The following is a 22,725-nucleotide window of genomic DNA, read 5'->3' on the forward strand; positions in this document are numbered from 1 at the left end:
CTCAGGCGACGTTTTTCTAAACTAAATAGGTTTAAATTTGTTAACCATTCTTCATAGCTGATATGTTCCATTCCTTTTATTAATTTTGTAGCCCGCCTCTGCACTTTTTCTAGTGCCATAATATCCTTCTTTAGAACAGGTGCCCAAAATTGCACAACATATTCAATATATGGTCTTACCAGTGATTTATAAAGAGGCAAAATTATATTCTCATCCCGAGAATGAATGCTCTTTTTCATGCATGACAATACCTTATTGGCCTTAGCCACTGCTGATTGACATTGCACATTGTTGCATAGATTGTTGTCTATAACAATTCCCAAGTCCTTTTTGTGTGTTTTTATCCCTAATTCGCTTCCATTAAGGGTATACGTTGCTTGTGTATTCTTTACGACGAAGTGCATAACTTTGCATTTTTCAACATTAAATGTCATCTGCCATTTGAGTGCCCAGTCCATCTAAATCCCTCTGCAGCAAAGAAATATCTTGCTCACATTGTATTATTTTACAAAGTTTTGTGTCATCTGCAAACACTTAAACATGACTTGCAATGCTTTTTTCAAGTTCATTTATAAACAGGTTAAATAGAAGGGGTCCCAGAACAGAACCCTGAGGGACACCATTTGCCACCTCTGCACAGCTTGAAAATTTACCATTAATGACAACTTTGTACTCTATTTTTAAGCCAATGTTCTACCCAAGAACAAACATTTTCATCTAGACCGATTTCCTTGAGTTTGAACACTAATCTATTGTGTGGAACAGTATCAAATGTCTTGGCAAAATCCAAGTAGATCACATCCACTGCAATACCCTGATCTATACTTCTACTTACTTCTACGTAGAACGCAATCAAGTTAGTTTGACATGACCTGTGCTTCATAAAACCGTGCTGATTTTTGTTCTTCTCAAGGAATTCTTGAATATTATCCCTTAATAACTTTTCAAATATTTTCCCACCCACAGAAGTTAAGCTCACAGGTCTATAATTTCCAGGCAAGGATTTTGAACCCTCTTTGAATATAGCAACCACATCTCACTTCCTGAAAGAAACAAATCTTCAAAGATTAACAACAGAGGTTCACTTATTTCTACACTTAGTTTCTTAAGTACTCGTGGATGGATACCGTCAGGCCCTGGAGTTTTTTTTGTTTTTTTTACTTGTTGCATTTGATATGTGCCACTGTCAGAAGAGGTAACTGGGCATAATTTGGGGGATATTGAGTAAAACAATGTGCACAATGTATGACCTAGACATTATTTTGGGAAGTTACAGTGCTGTAAAAGACGTGACCATTACAGATTTTTATAGCAGGCTGTTTATTCCAACTAACCCACAAAGGCATATATTCTTAACCCCTTAAGGACCAAACTTCTGGAATAAAATGGAATCATGACATGTCACACATGTCATGTGTCCTTAAGGGTTTAAAGAAGACACCCCAGGGTATTTCAAAAGGCCTATTTTGAACCTTCGTGTGGGATCAGTTTTCCGCTAGCTTGTACAAAGTGTAGTGGTAATTAGCATGTATATGTCTTTTTGACACACCGTGAGTTTGTACTGCATATCTTGCAAACCTTACGTGGGTGTCAGGATCGGGACAGGGATCCAATACGCAAAGTACAAACAGGAGGTAGGTACGTATACCGGACCTTAGAATGGCCGGACTAACGTAAGGAGTAAGCAAAGAATGGTCTAGAGACAAGCCGAGGTCGAGGGAACGAGAGAGCAGATAAGCGAGAGACAAGCCGAGTCAAAGGGTAATAGAGGTAAGCAGGGTAGAACAAACAAGCCGGGTCAAAACCAAAGAGACAAATAGATAACAAGAGCACTGAGTGACTAGACAAGCTAGAACCACGACAGGGCAATGAACAAATGCATAAAGCCCTACTTTATACCCTGGTTCTAGATAGGTAATCATGCCCCCGACGAGTCCTGATTTGTGGTCGGGACTTGATTGACAGGTCGGAACGGATTGTCGTCATGACGTCGGCTACTGAGCGCCGCGTCATAAAAGGAAGCGGGTCCCTCGCGGCCGGCGTGTAAACGGCCGAGAGAACTGCGAGGAACGAGTGAGTCAACCCCTCTGAGAGGATGAACGTCTAAGTATCTCACCTCCTCTGAGGTAGAGACAACAGGTACCCTGACAGTACCCCCCTCTCAGAAACGCCCACCGGCCGGAAGGAACCGGGGCGAGATGGAAAACGAGAGTGAAAAGCCCTGCGGAGGCGAGGAGCATGCACATCCTCCTGAGGTACCAAAGTCCTCTCCTCAGGGCCATATCCCTTCCAGCCAACAAGATATTGTAACCTCCCCCGAGAGATTCGAGAATCGAGGATGGAGTTGATCTCATACTCCTCCTGACCCTCAACCTGAACAGCGCGAGGAGAGGATACAGCGGAGGAAAACTTGTTACATACTAGAGGCTTCAACAAGGAAACATGAAAGGAGTTAGGAATGCGTAAGGCAGACGGAAGGGCCAGACGATACGCAACTGGGTTAATTCGAGTCAGAACCCTATAAGGGCCAATGTAACGAGGGGCGAATTTCATAGAAGGAACCTTCAAGCGAATGTTTTTGGTACTCAACCATACCCTATCACCTGGAACAAAAACCGGAGCCGCCCTTCTACACTTATCAGCGTGTTTCTTGAACGACGCGGAATTATGCAGGAGAATTTGTCGAGTTTGATCCCACAACTTCCTCAAATTGGCAACATGAACATCAACCGACGGTACCCCTTGGGAAGGAGAAACCGAGGGAAGAATGGAAGGATGAAAGCCATAATTCATGAAAAAGGGGCTAGAACGAGTAGAATCACAAACGAGATTGTGTGCAAACTCCGCCCAAGGAATCAAACCAACCCAATCGTCCTGGTGTTCAGAAACAAAACAACGTAAATATTGTTCAATCTTTTGGTTGGTGCGTTCAGCAGCTCCGTTAGACTGGGGATGATAGGCAGAAGAGAAATTCAATTTGATGCCCAGTTGAGAACAGAAGGATTTCCAAAAACGGGAAACAAATTGGGAACCTCTATCAGAAACTATTTCGGAGGGTATCCCATGTAAACGAAAAATCTCTCTCGCGAATATCTCAGCCAATTCGGGAGAAGATGGCAGTTTAGGTAAGGGCACGAAATGAGCCATCTTAGTAAACCTGTCAACCACCGTGAGGATAACAGTCTGTTTTTTAGAAACAGGCAAATCGACAATGAAGTCCATAGCCAGACAGGACCACGGTCTCTCGGGAATTTCCAAGGGATGCAAAAGCCCACATGGAAGCGTATGAGGTTGTTTAGTCTTCATACAGACCTCACATGCTCCGACGAAATCCCTAATATCCTTACGTAGTGAAGGCCACCAGAAATCTTTGGAAATCAAGGCACACGTCTTGCGAATGCCAGGATGCCCAGCCACCTTACTGTTGTGAAAGCACTGTAACAGTTCCAGTTGGAGTTCAGGAGGAACGAAATACCTTGCCCCAGGACCCTGTCTAGGAGCCAGATGCTGTAACTTCATGATCTCTGCAAGCAACGGAGAATGAATCCTGAGACTCGTGTTGGCGATAATATTGCACTTGGGAACTATAGAAGACAAAACCGCCTCAGATATAGTAGAAGGTTCATGTTGGCGAGACAAAGCATCGGCTTTAGAGTTCTTAGAACCAGGTCTATAAGTGAGCACGTAATTGAAATGAGTGAGGAACAAGGACCAACGAGCTTGCCTGGCGGACAAGCGCTTGGCCTCCCCAATATAGGACAAGTTCTGTGATCCGTCAAAATAGTAACAGGATGCAAGGTCCCTTCCAATAAATGTCTCCACTCCTTTAACGCCATGATGACCGCTAGTAGTTCCCTGTCACCAATGTCATACCTGCTTTCAGGCCCAGATAATTTCTTGGGAAAAAAAACCACATGGATGTAACGGTTTATCCACACCTAACCTTTGAGACAAGATAGCGCCTAAACCTGTCTCTGAGGCGTCTACCTCGAGTAGAAAAGGCAAAGTCGTATCAGGGTGAACTAAAATTGGTGCAGAAGCAAAAAGTTCCTTGAGTGTCTTGAAAGCAACGAGAGCTTCAGTAGACCAAGTCTTGGTGTCAGCCCCCTGTCTGGTCATATTGGTAATAGGAGCAATAATGGAAGAGTATCCTTTAATGAAGCGCCTATAGTAATTGGAGAATCCAATAAACCTCTGAATGGCTTTGAGACCCCTGGGTAATGGCCAATCCAAAATAGACTGGAGTTTATCCGGATCCATTTTAAACCCGTCCCCAGAAATCACGTAACCAAGAAAGTTTATCTGAGATTGATCAAAACTACATTTCTCCAATTTGCAGTACAAGCCATGTTGTAGAAGCTTGCGCAATACCCTTCTGACTTGTCTGTGGTGGATCTCAATTTCTCTAGAGTGTATTAGTATATCAAACAAAAATTACTCAAACAACTGGAAGACTCCAGACTGGCCGAGTATAACTGGATGTGATAAGGAAAATAAATAAATAGAATTGATACAATCTAGTAGAAAAATACTTGTAATTAGAAAATAGTGTGAAACTTGCCTTAATGGCTCACCTCTACAATATCAAGTAATCCCCTAGTACCCACAGTGCTCCCAAAATTGCTAACTGGCTACTGACTTTATTGGGCAAAAGAATGGTCAAGTCCAGAGCTGGGAGCAGAAAGGGTGGGTGTATGTCACTTGGATGACATGGGTATCCTTGTAATTAGAAAATAGTGTGAAACTTGCCTTAATGGCTCACCTCTATAATATCAAGTGATACCCTGATACCCACAGTGCTCCAAAAAATGCTAACTGGCTACTGACTTTATTGGGCAATCAAATAGTCAGGTCCAGAGCTGGGAGCGGAAAGGGTGGGTGTATATCACTTAAATAGCATGGGTATCTATGGTATGGTTACTTAAAATATAACTTAAGGAAGATCCTTTGCCGTATAGCTTGTAAATGACTCCAGACTATAAGTAGTCCAAATATTCGCAGTTCCAATAAACTGTAATGTACCGAGTCATGAACCAGGCTAGCATATGGGGCAGCATATAGCTTATAGCTATTCCCTGTATGTTAAAGGAATAAAATCTAGCTTTAGGGAGAAATACAGAGATCCCTTTGAATTCAACTAGAAAACTGTAACATCCAACAAATAATGGTTGCAGTTAATACCAGGGAACCCCTATTCTGTGAGAGTAAATACTCTGCAGGCTGTTATAAAGTAACCATACCCAAAGTAAAAAGAGGTGAAATGAGACAGAGTTAAAGTGGCTCCATGTGCAGAACCATACTTAGAATGTTGGTTGCCTGCACATGGTGATAGGTATCCCTGAGTGAATAAGAGGTGAAGAAAAAAGAGCCCATAGAGCCCGACGCGCGTTTCGGTGCTTGGTTAGATGCACCTTCGTCAGGGGCTAATAGGAGACTGGTTCCTTGTCTCCTTTTATATGTATTCAGGTCTCTGTAACTTAAATGACTGTCCAATCAGAAAAATCGAGCGCCAAGAATCCCACGTGGGCATATGCTAATGACCTTGACTGGTCAGCCAATCATATGCCTTGTGTCCTGACGTAATTCCAGGGCCATTTAACCAACTATATGCCGTGAGGGAGACAGGAACCCCAAGCTGTCAGTGTAATACAGGGCATGTGAAACTGTATCAATTGAGCTTTGCAACAATAAATGAAGTAAAGAAGTCCTTCTTTTTAATATATTTGTGTACGGATTCAGCTTTCAATGCTACAATGTGTCTGTAGATATTCTCTCCGTCGGCATATGCTAATGGGCTGGTCCGAGCCAGCCTATCGTCAGCATTATACTCCGACGTTGCTCGAGCTGAATTTTAACCCTCTCTCTACCGAGAGAGGATAGAGTAGACTTATGTATTAGTATATCATCCAAATATACAATAACGCAATCCTGTTGAAATTCCCTAAGAACTTCATTGATCAGGTCCTGAAAAACTGCCGGTGCATTACAGAGTCCAAAAGGCATTACCGTGTACTCCTAGTGCCCATATCGGGTATTGAACGCTGTTTTCCACTCGTCTCCCTGCTGAATTCTCACCAAGTTATACGCCCCTCTGAGATCTAACTTGGTGAAAATCTTGGAGCCTTTTAGACGATCAAAGAGCTCAGTAATCAAAGGAATCGGGTAGGCATTTCTAATCGTTATTTTATTCAAGCCTCGATAATCAATGCAAGGCCTTAATGTACCATCCTTCTTATTCACAAAAAAAAACCGGCCCCGGCAGGAGAGGAGGATCTCCTAATGAATCCTTTGTCTAGGTTCTCACGAATATACTCCTCTAAGACTAAATTCTCCTTAGTGGATAAAGGGTATACAGTACCCCTCGGAGGCATGGTCCCAGGCAGGAGTCTGATCTTGCAGTCAAAGGGCCTGTGTGGAGGTAAAGTGTCAGCATTCTTTTTGTCAAAGACTGCCTTTAAATCCAGGTACAGAGGCGGTATTTGTACGTCTGTAGACTGGGTAGTATTAGCCGGTGCGTTAACTACGCAAACCGGTGAGACTTTCTGTAAGCACCTGCTCTGGCAACCCTGGCCCCATGAGACTATCTCCCCTAGTTCCCAATCAATAATGGGGTTATGTTTCTTTAACCACGGATACCCCAGGACTATGGGAACAGATGGAGACGAAATAAGCAATAAAGATATGTCTTCCTCGTGTAATATACCAACAGTTAATTTAACGGGTATGGTTTCACGAAAAATAACAGGTTCAGATAATGGTCTACCATCTATGGCCTCTACGGCCAAGGGTGTATCCCTTAGCTGGGATGGAATAGAGTGTTTAGTAACAAAAACTTGGTCAATAAAGCTCTCAGCAGCTCCGGAATCTACCAACGCCATAGTTTTTAGTACTCCCTTCTCCCAAGCTAAAGAAACAGGTAGCAGAAGCCTGTGATCTTTATAATTATGTATAGAGGACAAAATAGAAACACCCAAGGCCTGTCCTCTAGAGAAACTTAGGTGCGAGCGTTTCCCGGGCGATTAGGACAATTTAGGCGTAGGTGCCCTCTTACTCCACAATACATACACAACCCCTCCCTTCTCCTGTAATGTCTCTCTTCTTCTGAGAGGCGAGTATTGCCTATCTGCATAGGTTCTGGAAAAGTTGAGGTTGTGGATTCAGGACTTTGAAATGAGGGAGCTAATTTAAAGGAAGGTCTACGGGTTCTATCTCGAGTGTTCTGCCTCTCTCTTAACCCCTTAAGGACCAAACTTCTGGAATAAAAGGGAATCATGACGTGTCACACACGTCGTGTGTCCTTAAGGGGTTAAACGTTCATCAATACGAGAAATAAAAGAAATTAAATCCTCCAAATTTTCAGGAAGCTCTCTTGTAGCAACCTCGTCTAGAATTTCATCTGATAATCCGTTTAACCCCTTAAGGACACATGACATGTGTGACATGTCATGATTCCCTTTTATTCCAGAAGTTTGGTCCTTAAGGGGTTAAAAATACGTCTATATAAGCCTGTTCATTCCACTTAACTTCTGCCGCCAAAGACCTGAACTCTAGTACATAATCCACAAGGGTTCGGTTATCTTGTCGAAGGCGCAACAATAATCTAGCTGCATTGACCTTTCTACCTGGAGGGTCAAAAGTTCTTCTAAAAGCAGCGACAAAGGCATTATAATTATAGACTAACGGGTTATCATTTTCCCACAATGGATTGGCCCATCTCAGAGCCTTATCAATGAGTAGTGTGATAATGAATCCAACCTTCGCCCTATCTGTAGGGTAGGAGCGGGGTTGTAATTCGAAATGAATACCTATCTGGTTTAAAAAACCACGACACTTATCCGGAGAGCCACCATAACGTACAGGAGGAGTAATACGGGAAGAAGCACCTACTGTGGCTACCTCTAGACCTGAACTTACAGGGGAGATGGATGTAGTACGCATCTCTTCTGGTTGATTATTAGAACGAGATGATAAAGCCTGCAGCGCTAGAGCCATCTGATCCATTCTATGATCCATGGCCTCAAATCTAGAGTCGGAAGAACCAACCTGAGTGTTTGTACCTGCAGGATCCATTGGCCCTGTCGTAATGTCAGGATCGGGACAGGGATCCAATACGCAAAGTACAAACAGGAGGTAGGTACGTATACCGGACCTTAGAATGGCCGGACTAACGTAAGGAGTAAGCAAAGAATGGTCTAGAGACAAGCCGAGGTCGAGGGAACGAGAGAGCAGATAAGCGAGAGACAAGCCGAGTCAAAGGGTAATAGAGGTAAGCAGGGTAGAACAAACAAGCCGGGTCAAAACCAAAGAGACAAATAGATAACAAGAGCACTGAGTGACTAGACAAGCTAGAACCACGACAGGGCAATGAACAAATGCATAAAGCCTTACTTTATACCCTGGTTCTAGATAGGTAATCACGCCCCCGACGAGTCCTGATTCGTGGTCGGGACTTGATTGACAGGTCGGAACGGATTGTCATGACGTCGGCTACTGTGCGCCGCGTCATAAAAGGAAGCGGGTCCCTCGCGGCCGGCGTGTAAACGGCCGAGAGAACTGCGAGGAACGAGTGAGTCAACCCCTCTGAGAGGATGAATGTCTAAGTATCTCACCTCCTCTGAGACAGTGGGCTACGGCTGTGTAATACTTTATATGTTGCTCAGCTATGTCGTCTCAGTACAGCCATATGTACCCTTTGCCAGGTTGCCTATTTCAACTATCCCACAAAGGCATACCATTTTTTATTTATTTTTTAAAGAACACATCCCAGGGTGTTTCAAAAGGTATATTTTAAACCTTAGCGTTGGATAAATTTCTTCGCTATCCTGTACCAAGTGTACCGTACTTAGCATTTTTTTATATTTTACACTTTATAAAACTTTTTTACTGTTATCGCCTAAGAGCCTAACCGTAAATTCCCCTAATTTCCCCACTAACCTCTACCCACCCTAGCTAAATAAATATTTACTTAAATATTAACTACATAAAAAAAAATATTTTTTGAAAAATCAGATCATAGTGAAACACTTTTATTTTGTATTTGGGCAGTGAAGTGTCCTTTTTAATGTCTAACCAAGCACATGCTTAACTTTTGTACACCTATTTGCACGGGGGGGGGGGGGGGGTGGTGTGTGTGTGTGTGTGTGTGTGTATGCTGTGACTCCAATGTCACCAGTGATGACTACATTAGGGTTTTCTTCCTTCTTGTTAATCCCCAGGGCACACAGGCTATGTAAGATTGATGGAAGATGCTCATGACCTGCAGATATCTGCCACAATTATTCCTCTATTACCCATGACCACTTTGTTATACCCTGTCAAAACCATGCAGATGTAGCAAAACATGCTTGAACTAAGATTTTTACAAATGAGGATTCTAATCCTAATGATTTAAGCTATATATCTACAACATGATATAGTAGAGATCTGAATATACTCATTAAGCGAATGTTTGAGTTTATATTTCTGTTGACCATTTTATTGTTGCAATGAATCTAAACTATAGAATCTATTTTTTTGTTTTTTTTGTTCTCAGATTTTGATTTAACAGTGCCATCTAGGGGCAGCCATAATATTCCTTGTGGTTTCTTTCCCCGCAGCCATAATAAACACCACTTCTTGGTAATGACATTTGGAATAATCCAAATTCTGTCAGCATTTCAGTGGCTTGTAGACAAACTACTTGCGGTACACAATATTTGTGTGCTTATAGATCGCAATATTATTGGGATACCAATTTGGGAGACGTTCATGGAGCGCAGAGGCCTGTAAAGGCTTGTTGTATGTCTTCCTAGTGTTTCATAGTTGGCCAGACTTTGTGGCACCGTGAGTTGCTTTATCCTAGGTCAGACAACCTTTTAAACAAGACTTTGAAATCCCTTGATGAGTCGGTCCTATTTTAACTTTTTTTTTAAATGTATTTATTTATAGTCTTTTTTTATTTAACAGATCACATGACAAACATGTACATGCTAGTGTATATCAATACTTTTATACATAAAGTGCTTAGAAAAGACAATACAAACATTTGACGTATAACACTTACTTGTGATAAGGGCCAGAGTGAGAGGCTTGGGTGTTAACACACCGGGGAAAAAATGATCTGGGGGGGGGGGGAGGGGGAGAGACTCTCATGCCAAGGTAGAATCAACTATTAATAACTTTAATTTTAGCTTGATCCACTGCTCATATTATTCATGGTTCAATCTATATTTACCCACCTCCATCCTAAGACAACCTTTTAAACAAGACTTCAGAATCTCTTGAAGTCTGTCCCATTTAAAAAAAAAAAAAAAAAAAAAAAAAAAAAAAATATATATAATTTAAGAACAAACCCTGTATATTAACTAGAATCACATTATTGATTAGGTTTTCCCTGTTATAGTTGTAGAGCTCTCCGTGCGGTTTTCAATGCACCATCCGACATCAGACTCCCTTGCATGGTCTAATCAAGAGCAGGGGTCAACAACCATGCTTGGCACTCAAGGTGATTTTGGATGATACTCAAGGCTGCCATAGACAAACAGACTCTGGTCTATCAGAAGTCCACGTGGAACTTCAGATATCTGCTAGTGCGAACAGAGGGGTGATTGAAGGTGATGAGGGACAATCCGCAATTCATGCATTGCAGCCCTTTGAGCAATTAAGCTCAGATCACTTCCTCCCAGCAATTTTTCTTCCTTGACCTCTACCTGGCCAGATTGCCCCGACTGGACCCCCTGGATGCCTTCCACACTGCTAGATAGATATAAATGTAGCTGTAGAATAAGCCTCCTACAAATAACACAAACGCACACATAGTCCTCACAACACCACTGACAATCCACAAAACCCCACAAGCAGCTTTTCACATGCAATACCACAAGCTGCACCACACATACACACAATGTGACATATCGACTACATACATAATTCCACAAGCATCCCCCACACAGACCACATTTAAAGGCATCAGACACAATACCACAAACTACTCTTGAACATAACAATATAATAGCCCACAGACGCACAAATACATTGTTTTAATTGCAGCAATCACAACACATGCAGAATACAGCAACATCTCAATTAAAAAAAAATATATATGTGTGTGTGTGTGTGTGTGTGTGTGTGTGTGTGTATGTATATATATATATATATATATATATATATATATATATATATATATATATATATATATATATATACACAATGTGTATGTATGTATGGCTGGCACACTAAGTGACTTTAAGAGGTTTTTTTTTTTTTTTTTTTTTTTTTTTTTGGCACAGTACTGCTAAACCGTTTCCTACCCCTGTCCTATGGGGGGGGGGGGGGGGGGGAGGGGGCAGCCACAGTACGGGTCAAGGGCAGGGGCTTTGGTTGCTGCTGTGGGCTGCTTTCCTCTGCTGCAGATTCCTTTTCACAAGCACTAGAAGGAAGTGATCTGAGGCAAAGTGACTTTTCTTCATGCCAAGGACCTATGAAAGCAAAATTGGTGACCATTCTTTACTAATAAATCCTGATGCCCCGTAATATCCTGAGATGACCTAAATTAAACTGATACAAACAAAAATGTACACTTACAATTACACAAATGTGCAATTTACTTTTAATATATAAGCTAAACTGTATTTGAAGACTTGGCCAAGTTTTGAAAAAAATCGAAATTAAGGAAAGACTTCTGTTTCCCTGCTTTATGTTGGTACAAAGCTTCTCAATTAACAAATAACTGTTTTGTGAATATAGTGTGAGAGAAAGTATATGAATAGTCCTTTGCCTTTATGTATATTTGCATGTACTGTAGATAATCAGTGTGACTGGTGGTCCTGTAAGTGAATACAATTTGACAAATGTAAGTATCCTGTGTAAGAGCTAGAACTTTGGTCTTATGATTATCATGTGATCTGATTTAGAATGAAATGTAAGTCACATCAACATTTAATTCTGTCCGTGTGCTTTTAAAATGCCTCCAAGCTGGAACGGACACATTATTTAAAGGAACCTTTTATTCTTTTATTTTATGTTTTTATAGCAACAAGCTAACTAAACCCAATACGGATGTTGTAACCTCTTTCTATAATATATAAACAAAATAATTGTTTAATTAAGGGATTATATAGTGTAAGGAATTCAAATGTTGTATTCCTTACACTATAGCACTGTCTGCGCCACCCCCAGGGCATTGAAAGGGTTACAAAAAAAACTTGTGTACTCGCCCAATTCCAGAGCAGATCTGCAGATTCCGACATAAACTGATGATGCGGCAAGTGCATTAGGTCCTCCCAATAGGAAAGCATTGCTTTAATGCTTTCCTATAGGGACTTAACTGATGCTGGATGCCCTCAGGGCCATCTTTAAAATTGATTTTGGGCCCTGGGCAAGCATTTGATGGGGCCCCTTGACCCCCACTCCCTTACATGCAATCACGCTCTCCACTTCCCAATGCAGTAGCGGAACCATTTTCCCATGCTTGCAGAGTTGTATTTAGCACTGAGCTGTGTTTGAATGTTAGCACTTTTTTGTATGGAGTATGTTTGTGTAAATGTAGGGGTGTGTTTGTATGTGGTGTTGGTGTTTAAATAAAACCACACATAGATGCATGCTTGCATTCAGTTTTTTTTGTTTTTATGCTGGGGTGTGATTGGTATTTAACACAAAGGTGTGCTTGTATGTATTGACGTTTCAATGCTGGGGTGTATATGTATGTAGTGTTGAAGGTTGAGTGCAGGGGTGTACTTGTGTGTAGTGTTCGCGATTTGAATGATGAGATGTATGTACACACACTGAAACACATGCAAATACTCCGATATAACCACTGAAACTCACACCAACACATGCAGATACAGACTGACACAGATACACACACACACACACACACACACACACACACACACAGATGCACAACCTGACACACATACAGAGACATATATACAAACACTGACACATATGGATATACTGACACATATGGATATACTGACACATATGGATATACTGACACATATGGATATACTGACACATATGGATATACTGACACATATGGATATACTGACACATATGGATATACTGACACACATGCAGATACACAGGTACAAACACTGACTATATACAGATACACACGCAGATACACAACCTGATACACACAGACCACATAGAGAAACAGAGATATACTAAATACAGATACAGATATACACACTGACAACCTAGAGATACATACTGACATAGTTACACACACTGACAGACGTACTGCCACACTGACAGACGTACTGCCACACTGACAGACGTACTGCCACACATGCAAAGTTTACATTTTATAAAGCCACCCTCCAGCCCTACCTTATGGGTTCAGGAGGGTGGTTCCCTGGGGACCAGTGGAAGGCTGAGGTAGTTGGGAGTGTGAGGCTCTGGCACTCCAGCTCCCTCCTGACTGCCTCCTCCTCCTTCCTCCTGGGAGGAAGTGACTGCTGTGAGTCACTTCCTCCCAGCCTGCTGACGTAAAACAAGGGGGCCCAGTCGCGCTGTTAAAGGGCCGCAACACCTGACTGGGCCCTCTTAGTGTGTGGGCTCCTGGTGCGGCCGCAGCACCGGCGGGCCCATGGAGCAATTACCACTGGGTAGCTGCTTTGGGCCCCCAGGAGTAACTGAGCCCGGGGCGTTTGCTCTGCTAGCCACCTAGCCACCAGGAAGTGTCTCTAGTGGCCCTCTGACTGCAGAGGGCCACAAGACATTGCAGTCTTCTGCAATATAAGAATTGCAGTTTCTCATAGGCTGCAATGACTTGGACAGGGACATTGCACTCAGACCACTTTACTAATCTGAAGTGGTCTGGGTTCCTATAGTGTCTCTTAAAGCTAATCCATTGCTTGCCAGGGGGATGCAAACTCTCAGTACTATGTAAAGCCTGGGAAGTGTGTGTGTGTGTGTGTGTGTGTGTGTGTATTTGGTTTTTTTTTTGCAGACATTTTAAATTAGTGTTGTATATACCAGTGTTTCCCAACCCAGTCCTCAAGGCACACCTACCAGTCCAGGATTTAAGGATTACCCAGTTTTGTCTAAGGCTTTTTTTCTAAAAACACCTTAGACAAAACCGGGTAATCCTTAAATCCTGGACTGGTAGGTGTGCCTTGAGGACTGGGTTGGGAAACACTGCTATATACAATGCAATATATATATATAAATAAAATATAGAGAGTGTGTGTATACTGTCGTTTCAGTGTCACTGCTAAATTCTGACATTTAGGAGTTAAATCACTTTTCGCTTTATGTACCCATCTACCCTGGCTGTGATTCGCCTTTAAAAAAAAAAAAAAAAAAAAAATACTTTCAATGTGATCTTACAGCACAATGTGATTACTTCAGAAATTTGTATTTCCTGCTCTTAGTTGACTTTTAATCTCACACACAAGGCTACTAAAGGCTCTATCAGAAAATTCTCAGAGGAGAAGATATGAAATTCTTAATTAAACATACTGTGTAGGGAGTCTGTGCACTTTGCTTATGGCTGAGATTCCTACACAGTAATTTAACTCCTGAAGGACACAGAATTTAGCAGGGACATTGACTATGCACCAAAACAATGTAATTAAGCAAAAGTTGTTTCTTAGAGTATCCCTTTAGGATTGTTTAGAACAGGGGTAGTCAACCTTTTAATGCCTACCGCCCACTTTTGTATCTTTGTTGATGGTAAAATTTCTTTGTGCCGCTGTAACTAAATTTATAGCGCAAGTGTTTTTTTTTGTTTTTGTTTTGTTTTAGAAAGGAGGGCTTTTTATTTAAAATATGTGCTTAAATGTATCTCTTTTTTTCGTTTTTCTATTCTACTTTTTTTTTTTTTTTCCGCTGTGTTTGTGAGAGGTGCTGTGTTTCTGAAGGGTTGGGGTGTGTGGGGTGCATAGGGTCTATGCTGTATGTAGGTTGATATAAGGTGAAAATCATTTTTTTTTTTTAAATCTTTATTTTTGGTTGACATGAGTGTAACATATTGCGTACAATTAGGCTTGCGCAGAAGCTAATGCTTTTGAAAGTCACTGTACCGTTGCAGAGTATGGTTATGACTTGCAAAGGCAGCTATGACAATATACACTAGTTTAGTGCCTTGTTACAGTCTGTCAATTTTTACATTATTGGTAAGTAGAGTGAAAAGAAATATAGCCTTTTTTTTTTTTTCTCAATTCTTTGTTTTTATTGAGGCAAAAGTTGGATCGTTACAGAAAGTAAAACAAGGGGTTAATGCATGAAAAATACAAGTTATGCACAATTGGTGTATACAAAGATTGCATGTACTCCCGAGAGTAACGGCCTCATTTTTTCTTGTTAATTAAGAGTTTCAACAATAGTGTTATATAGGTTAAACAAGCTTAGGCTGGCGAAACAATTGTTGTCCTTTAAGGAAGTCACGTTAAGACATTTCTATAGGAATCTAAGTAGTATAGGTTTCCAGCTTAGTGCAGTGTATTGTCTGCACTGTTTCTAAACTATAATACAACATTTAGGCAATCGTACTAATAGGTAAGTTAGTGTGTGGTGGTGTGAGTACAAGTCGTCTCGCTAAAGTCGTTATGCGTCTGGCTAAACGTTTTGATATAGATTAAGGGAGGTAAAACGTGTTAGATGTTAGGCATGTCTGGTCAAACAGTAAGGAGAGCTTTACATATTCGTAGTAATACGTGGTGTAACTCTATGTAAACTGGTGGAGTGGGCTATCTGTCTGGTCACATTTATAACAGTAATGGCTGAGGGTGCAAGCCTTTTAATTTTTTTAATTTTTAAGGGTCGATGAACTCTAGTCAACTATGTGAAGCAGCCCCGCTCAGTTTGTGGAGTTTATGCTGTCTCCCAAGGCAGGAAACTTTGTATTCCTGTGCTACGTGAGCTCAAGTTCTCTTTTCGATGTGTAGTACGGTGATCGATGTGCTACAGGGGGGGGGTGAGCTGTATCGAGCGGGACCTGCGCTGTGCGTGTGCGGGGTTGGGTTGTGCTAGGTGACGGGTCCCTCTCCCAAAGCTAGCAGCGATGACAGGCTGTTCGTGGTGGTCAGGGTCTCGCGCCTTAAGCCTGATTCGAGTATGCCCCGGTGTCCCCTGCTTGTGCATTAAGCACTGTCTCCTGGGTCCTAAATTGTATGTTTGTCCCTGGTACTCTTACAGTCGTTGTTGTCCCCATGAGGCAGCCGCCTGCACGGAATAAGTTCCAGAAAAGAAAAACATGAAAAGTGTAACACAACATAAACATCCAAACTAGTAGCTTTGCTTGAGTCTCTAAGTCGTGATCGCAGCGTACGTCTCCGGCGTGGAACTCAGGGGGACGAATGGGACACTCTTGTCCGGGTCCCATACATGGGTGCGGTTGGGAGAGCTGCGACTGTCCGTTGTAGCTGGTTTTGTCGAGGTCATCAACTCATGCGGTAAGTCCAGGAGCTGGAGGAATGCCGGGGTGTCTTGGGCGTCCTGTATGGTGTGACAGTCCTTTCCTCGTGTAACAGATAGTGTCCTGTGGGGTCGCCAGCGGTACTCTACCTTGTGGGCTCTCAGTAACGTAGTAAGTGGCCTCAGCGTTCTTCGCCAGGCTAGAGTGCTGTTAGAGAGATCCGAGTAGAGCGATATGTCCATATTCTCAAATCGGAAGGGGGATTTGGTTCGAAAAGCTGACAGAATCGCCGTCCTGTGCCCACTGCTGCGGAGGCTCAGAATAACATCCCGTGTGGCTGTAGCCGGTGCTGTCGGTGGCTTAGGGATTCTGAAGATCCTTTCAGGGGTGATCTGTGCACGATTTCCTTGCGGTAAGATTGCGAGCAGCAGCCGATCAATTAAAAGAGGTAGATCTGCCTCGGCAATGTTCTCACTTACTCCCCTTACTTTTATGTTGGACGCCCGTTTAGCGTCTTCAAGGGCCGCGAGGCGCTGGTCGAGTTGCCGGTTCTGTTTATCCAGGCCTTGTATTGCGTGTTGTACCGTTGTTATGTCTTGAGTATGGGTCATGGACGAGCCCTCCAGTTTAGAGATGCGGCCTGTCAGGCCCTGCAGGTCTGCTCGGAGCGTCTTAATCTCTTCATGGAAGCTGATTTTTAAATCCGCCATGAGCGCTTTCATGACCGTAACCGTGACCGGTCCTTCATCCTCCACTTTGCCCCTTTGTTGTGCTATCTGAGGCGGGTCTGGGGTCATCAGATATCCCCCTTCGTTGTCGGAAATGTCGTCGGAAAAATCCGAACACCCGCCATGTTGGGCCGCCATGTTGGTCTCGGTTGCGCCTCGTGCCTGCAGCCACATCTCTCCGATTGTGAGACTCGGTGGGGGTTTGTGTGGCACCGATTTCTTCCCCTTTCTCCCCATGTTGTCTCGGGGTGTCTGCTGGCAGGTAAGGGTAGAAGTGGGGTAAATTCGGGGAAGTTTTTCCGCTTTTTCGCCGTTTTTGAGAGCGGAGCTCCCTGTGTATGCGACTAGCCTCTTCAGCGTCCAGGCTCCGCCTCAGAAATATAGCCTTTTAAATGCAACAATTTCTATTTGGTAATAACAATTATCAATTGCAGTTCCATCTGTCTTTTGGTTAGGGTTGTTTGTAGAACACCCATTCCTTCTCCCCGTCTCTATCCCTCCCCACCCCTACCCTCCCCCCCAGGGCCTCTCCCACAGCCTGTGAAAATCTATTTTAATGTCTCCCCTCCCTTCTACTTACCTTTTCCATAATGCTGACATCCCTGGTGGTCCTGGAGGCATGTTCACTATAGCTTGCAGCTCCTCTGGCTGCAGGCTGACTCTCCTGTCCTCCTGCAAGCACAGCATTGTATCGGTGGTTTGCCAGGGTAACACGCGGCAACGCTTTGTCCAGCCTGCTCATGGGAGAAACACTGAGCCTCCCAGACCCTTCCCTCCCTCTGCTGAAACTAAGTCAGTGGGCCAGTGAGGGAGATATTTGATCTCTTCACCAGCCCAAGAGGGCTTACAGCAAGGTAGGTAGGGGAGATGAAAGGATCTTCCCTACTGGCCTTGGTTTGCGGCCATCGAGGCCCACTGGGCGTTTTCTGCAGAACCCACCGCCGCCCACCTGAAATCCCAAACTGCCCACAAGTGGGCGGTAGGGACCAGGTTGACTACCCCTGGTTTAGAACACTCTGCACTGCAGATATTGTGGATTGCATCTCTCAATACTTTGCCGGCATTATGGCAGTAAGCGCATTATGGGAGATGTAGTCCACAATGTCTGGAATGCCGAATGTTGCCCACCCCTGGCTTGGAACATTCATTTAATGTCTGCAAAAACAACCAATCCAAAATGATAAAATATATTTTACAATTATTCATACATTATTATTCATACATAATTGATGTTTGCATTATTATTATTATTGCCATTTTGATAGCGCCAACATATTCCATAGCGCTTAACAATATTATGAGAGGGGGGAATTTAACTATAAATAGGACAATTACAAAAAACTTACAGGGACGATAGGTTGAAGAGGACCCTGCTCAAATGAGCTTACATTCTATAGGATGGCAAAGAATTTATAAGCCAATAAGGATGCTGTAATATCTTTCTATAGGACATTATTTTTTTTATTTTTTATAAACCATATCCCTACTTTTCCTCCCACTTTTGAACTACCTGGTAGCCTGAACAATGGGCTTAGAAGACAGACCCTGCTGGATGACAGGGACACTTGAAAATACATGGGGGTTGGAGGGTGGCTAGAGAAGGCAAGGAATACAAATTATTACAGAACATCTTTCAAAAGTTTGCAACGTTGAAAGCCTAAAAATGAATGTCAAATATATTGTTTTTACATTTTTATTTATTTACTTTTTGTTTGATTTATCATTCTCTATTCTGTTATTTCACCAGTCTGTAGTAAAATATTCCCGTGTGTATATTTATATTAGTATAGTATGAACAGTCAGTCATGGACTTTATTTCTGTTAAATCATGACATGGTGTAATATGCTATGTGTTGTTCAGCTGAGGTTATATTTACCTAATCGTAAGACCTGCTAAGGGACAGATGATTATGTCCTGATATGTAATACCAAAGAATTCAAAGAGGGTGTGTTTGTATTTTTTTTTTCTTTCAGAAATCGTATGGATTTATCTGCCACTCATGCATTTTACCTCCTGATCAATAATAAGAGTCTTGGAAGCTTGTCCCTAACAATGTCTGAATTGTATAAAGATCACAAAGATGAAGATGGCTTTTTATATATCACCTATGCATCCCAAGAAATGTTTGGCTGAACACTTAAAAATGTATGCTTTTATTTGTACTAAAATCATTGTACTAATTTCTTCTAACTCTTGCGTGAACAATTTACTTTTAATTTTCAAATTTATTGACCAGAAACAATCTTGATTTAAATAACTTGTAATAAAGTAGTCTACAACTTGTGTAGATATGCATTGTGTATGTACATTTAAAGATCTAGAAGGGTGAGTGTAATATGGGAATATAATGCAAAATTCTCATGAAATCATAGACAATTGGGGGTCTTTGAAGGACGAATATCAGTTTTTATTTAAAATAAAATATATGTATTATAACCTCACTGTATATTTGTGTAATAAATACATACTGTATATTACATATAATTGTTTGGAATTCCTCAGTTTAGTGTTTGCTTAGTAGTAATTGGTGTAAATTGTTTGGTCCTGGAGGTAGTGGCAGCATTCATGGCCAGTAGACATATAGATACTGGTTACAGTATATGGATATATTTTCTGTTGTACAGGTGTACTAACGATAAAGTGCTGTTCTATGTGTTTTTAGTTTTTTTTTTTGGTGACATTCATAAAACTTAGGTATGCTGTCCCTGGCTTACAAGCTCTTGAAGGAGAATTTTACAAGATCAGTAGCAAATAATGCCAACAATTGCGAAAACAAAAGGAGAATCCTAGAGTAACATACAATAGGCACACATCCCTTAAAATATAGCTTTTTATAATGTGAGCACACTATTCAGTTGTGACGAGGCTCTATTAGACACGTGCAATTGGTTTCGTCCAAAGTAACGAAGTTTGGCAGTTCGGAAGCTCCGAAGTGGTTTTTTTTTTTTTTTTTTTTTTTTTAGATTTCTGAAAAGTGGCAAAACAAGAGTGTGGGGAGGGGGTAAATTACATAAATGATGATCGGAATCTTGACCAATAAGCTAATTCATTCTGTGCAATGTAGTAATTTGCTTGCCCAATGTGTTTCTACTATTACCTGTCCAATGAAATGAGCAATAGACCTGTGCAATTCATTTAGTTCCGAATGTACATTCGTATGAATTTCATGCCATTCGGATGCTTACGAATGTCCAAAGTGTCAAACCGAATGCCATTGGTCCAAATTGCCGAAGCAGACACGTTTTTTTTTTTTTTTTACTTGCCTGAATTTCCAAAGCAAACCAGATTTTTTTTTTTGCCTATGCACATCCCTCTCTATTATGTGCATTTGCCCCCATTCTCGCGCAAATCATGTAGCAGTACACTTATATCTTCAAAAACAGCAGGAACTATATCAAATTAATATATTTTTAATAAATACTGTGTAGTATCAGTGGACAAAAGTAAAAAAAAAAAAAAAACTTAAGATTTTCAAAGCAAATATGCCAGGTAAGTGATGGGTTAAAGATTCAAATCAAGAATCTTCTTACCCCTTACAAAGTGTATTCCAACCATTGTTTCTTCCTTTTTTCTTTTATTTATTTTTTTTTTAATTCCAATGCACTGCAAAGATTTCATAAGACAAAATAGGGACAAGTAGAGATAAGCTTGTCAACATATGTCCAATACTAGCAGCCATCAAAAGTGATTTTTTTTTTGTAGTATATTGCAGACTGCAGGATCCTTCACATACTTCAGTATTTTTTTTCAGTAGTAGAACAAGTGAGTGCCAAAATATACAAACTCTCACCCCCAACCCCTCCCTCCTTTTACGTTCTACATTTTTACACTTGGTATACCAATGGCACGCCTCAGGCCTACTAGCATCTTTCTTACCCCTAGGTTCCTGGACTGGACCTGTTCTTCACAGTATATCTAGACATATATATTGAAGTCGCCCTGAGCATTGTCTAAATATACAGGACAAACACTCAAGGTCAGTATCTACATACAGTTAGGGCTTCCCATGTCATGGCCACACGTTTTTGAACCTCTTACAGTCACCGAGAGGCCGACATCCTGCCACCTCGTTCTGGTGGCCACAAAACCTCCTCGGCCCAAATCATAGGTAGAGCCTCTCACCGCCACTTGGCAATAGCAAGGCCTCACCTGTCACTTGATTCTAGTTATAATTCTTCACTTCGGCAATAGCTAGGAGGCCAGTTCTCTGGAGGTCTCATCCCACCTCCACTATACCCTACTTATCCAGATCATTATTCCCTTCAGAATGTCTCAAGAACCAATCATCGATTCCCCCATAGACGATGTACCCAGCATGCCAGCCAGGCCTGGGTCTTCGGAGGAATCCCTCACTCCTTCTACTCCCAGATCCCTAAGTTATTGGACTATTCCAAAAATATCGGCTGAGCTCAGGCTCAGGGGGATACCCTTTCCAGCCACCGCCATAAAGGTAGAACTTTATAAACTGCTGACGACTCAGGCCAACGACCCAAGGCCCAGCACGAGTTCACAAGGGCCTCCAGTTGGCTACTCTGATTCCACCCAGGAAACTCTGGCGGCTATACTGACCAATCCGCAATCCATTAACAGCAGGATGCTGAAGGAGGAATCTGCCATAGCCACTACAGGTGACTTAACAGCCCCAGCAGTCCCTACACCGGTGACCTCAACCACTCTGACTGCCATACCCCTCATCTCCCCTCCCCCTACCCCACCAGCCACTACCACTCCCACTGCACACGCCTCACCAGCCCACTCTGTCCCGGCTTCCTTCAAGAAATATATTCTTGATGGAAAAGACGTCAATCTAATGTCTCCCCTCATAGCCTCCCAAGACATCCTAAAAAATAGAGCATATAACTACGGGGACATTTTGGTTGTCTTAAGAGCTAGAGACCCACGTTTGAATAAAAAACTCACCATCCCACAGTTTATCGCGTTTGCCACTTATCGCGACCTTATTTGCACGGTTTACCCACATAGGAGAGAAGAGCTTGATTTATATATGCACAAGGTGGTTGATTTGGGCATCAAGTACGGAGGGTCCTCATTTTACGGTTACCACAAATCAGTTTCGGCCATTATGTACTCTCTTTGCCTTCCACCAAAAGTAATCACTCTGCCTATCCCACTATCATTCCCCTCTTCCCTACCAAGGATTTGTGGTGCCCTGTACATGTTCTGGATATGCTCCTGGTTTCGCACCTCACGCACTCACCAGACACTCCACTACTTCTACTCCAAGGACGCCCACTCACCACAGCCAAATTTATGTCACACATTAGAACTCTATTGTCAAGGTTAGGCTTCAACCTAGCTTCCTTCTCTGGTCACTCGTTTCGCATCGGCGCAGCATCATCAGCTTCAAGCACTAACACTCCGGTACACATCATTAAGAGACTGGGACGCTGGAAATCCTCAATATACAACTCCTACATCCCTCGACCAGAAAGGGAGCTCAGGCAGGCTTTCAGAAATCTCGCAGTTTAAACTTGCAATAAAGTGTGTTTACTTTGAATTCCTTTTTGCCCTCTTTTTACAGGCCTACTTGTACGTTGGTTTCGGCACACCTCAACCAAGTTTGCTTCTACTCTACATTCCATTTACATAATAGAGATTCCGAGCACAAATTGGAAGGCCATTTGGCCTGAATT

General features: G+C 42.2%; 1 protein-coding gene across 1 annotated transcript in view; it reads left to right on the forward strand.

Annotated features, from left to right (window-relative positions):
- The window catches only part of MAP1LC3C (microtubule associated protein 1 light chain 3 gamma), a 57,471-nt gene extending 38,009 nt beyond the window's left edge, over positions 1-19,462 (forward strand). Inside the window, exon 4 of the mRNA XM_063441233.1 lies at positions 19,045-19,462. Coding sequence (XP_063297303.1) covers positions 19,045-19,204 — 160 coding nt within the window. The 3' untranslated portion in view covers positions 19,205-19,462. The remainder of the gene's footprint in view (positions 1-19,044) is intronic.
- The last annotated feature ends 3,263 nt before the right edge of the window (positions 19,463-22,725 follow it).

The sequence above is a fragment of the Pelobates fuscus genome, chromosome 2 (genome assembly GCF_036172605.1).
Source record: "Pelobates fuscus isolate aPelFus1 chromosome 2, aPelFus1.pri, whole genome shotgun sequence".
In the NCBI taxonomy this organism is placed as follows: domain Eukaryota; kingdom Metazoa; phylum Chordata; class Amphibia; order Anura; family Pelobatidae; genus Pelobates; species Pelobates fuscus.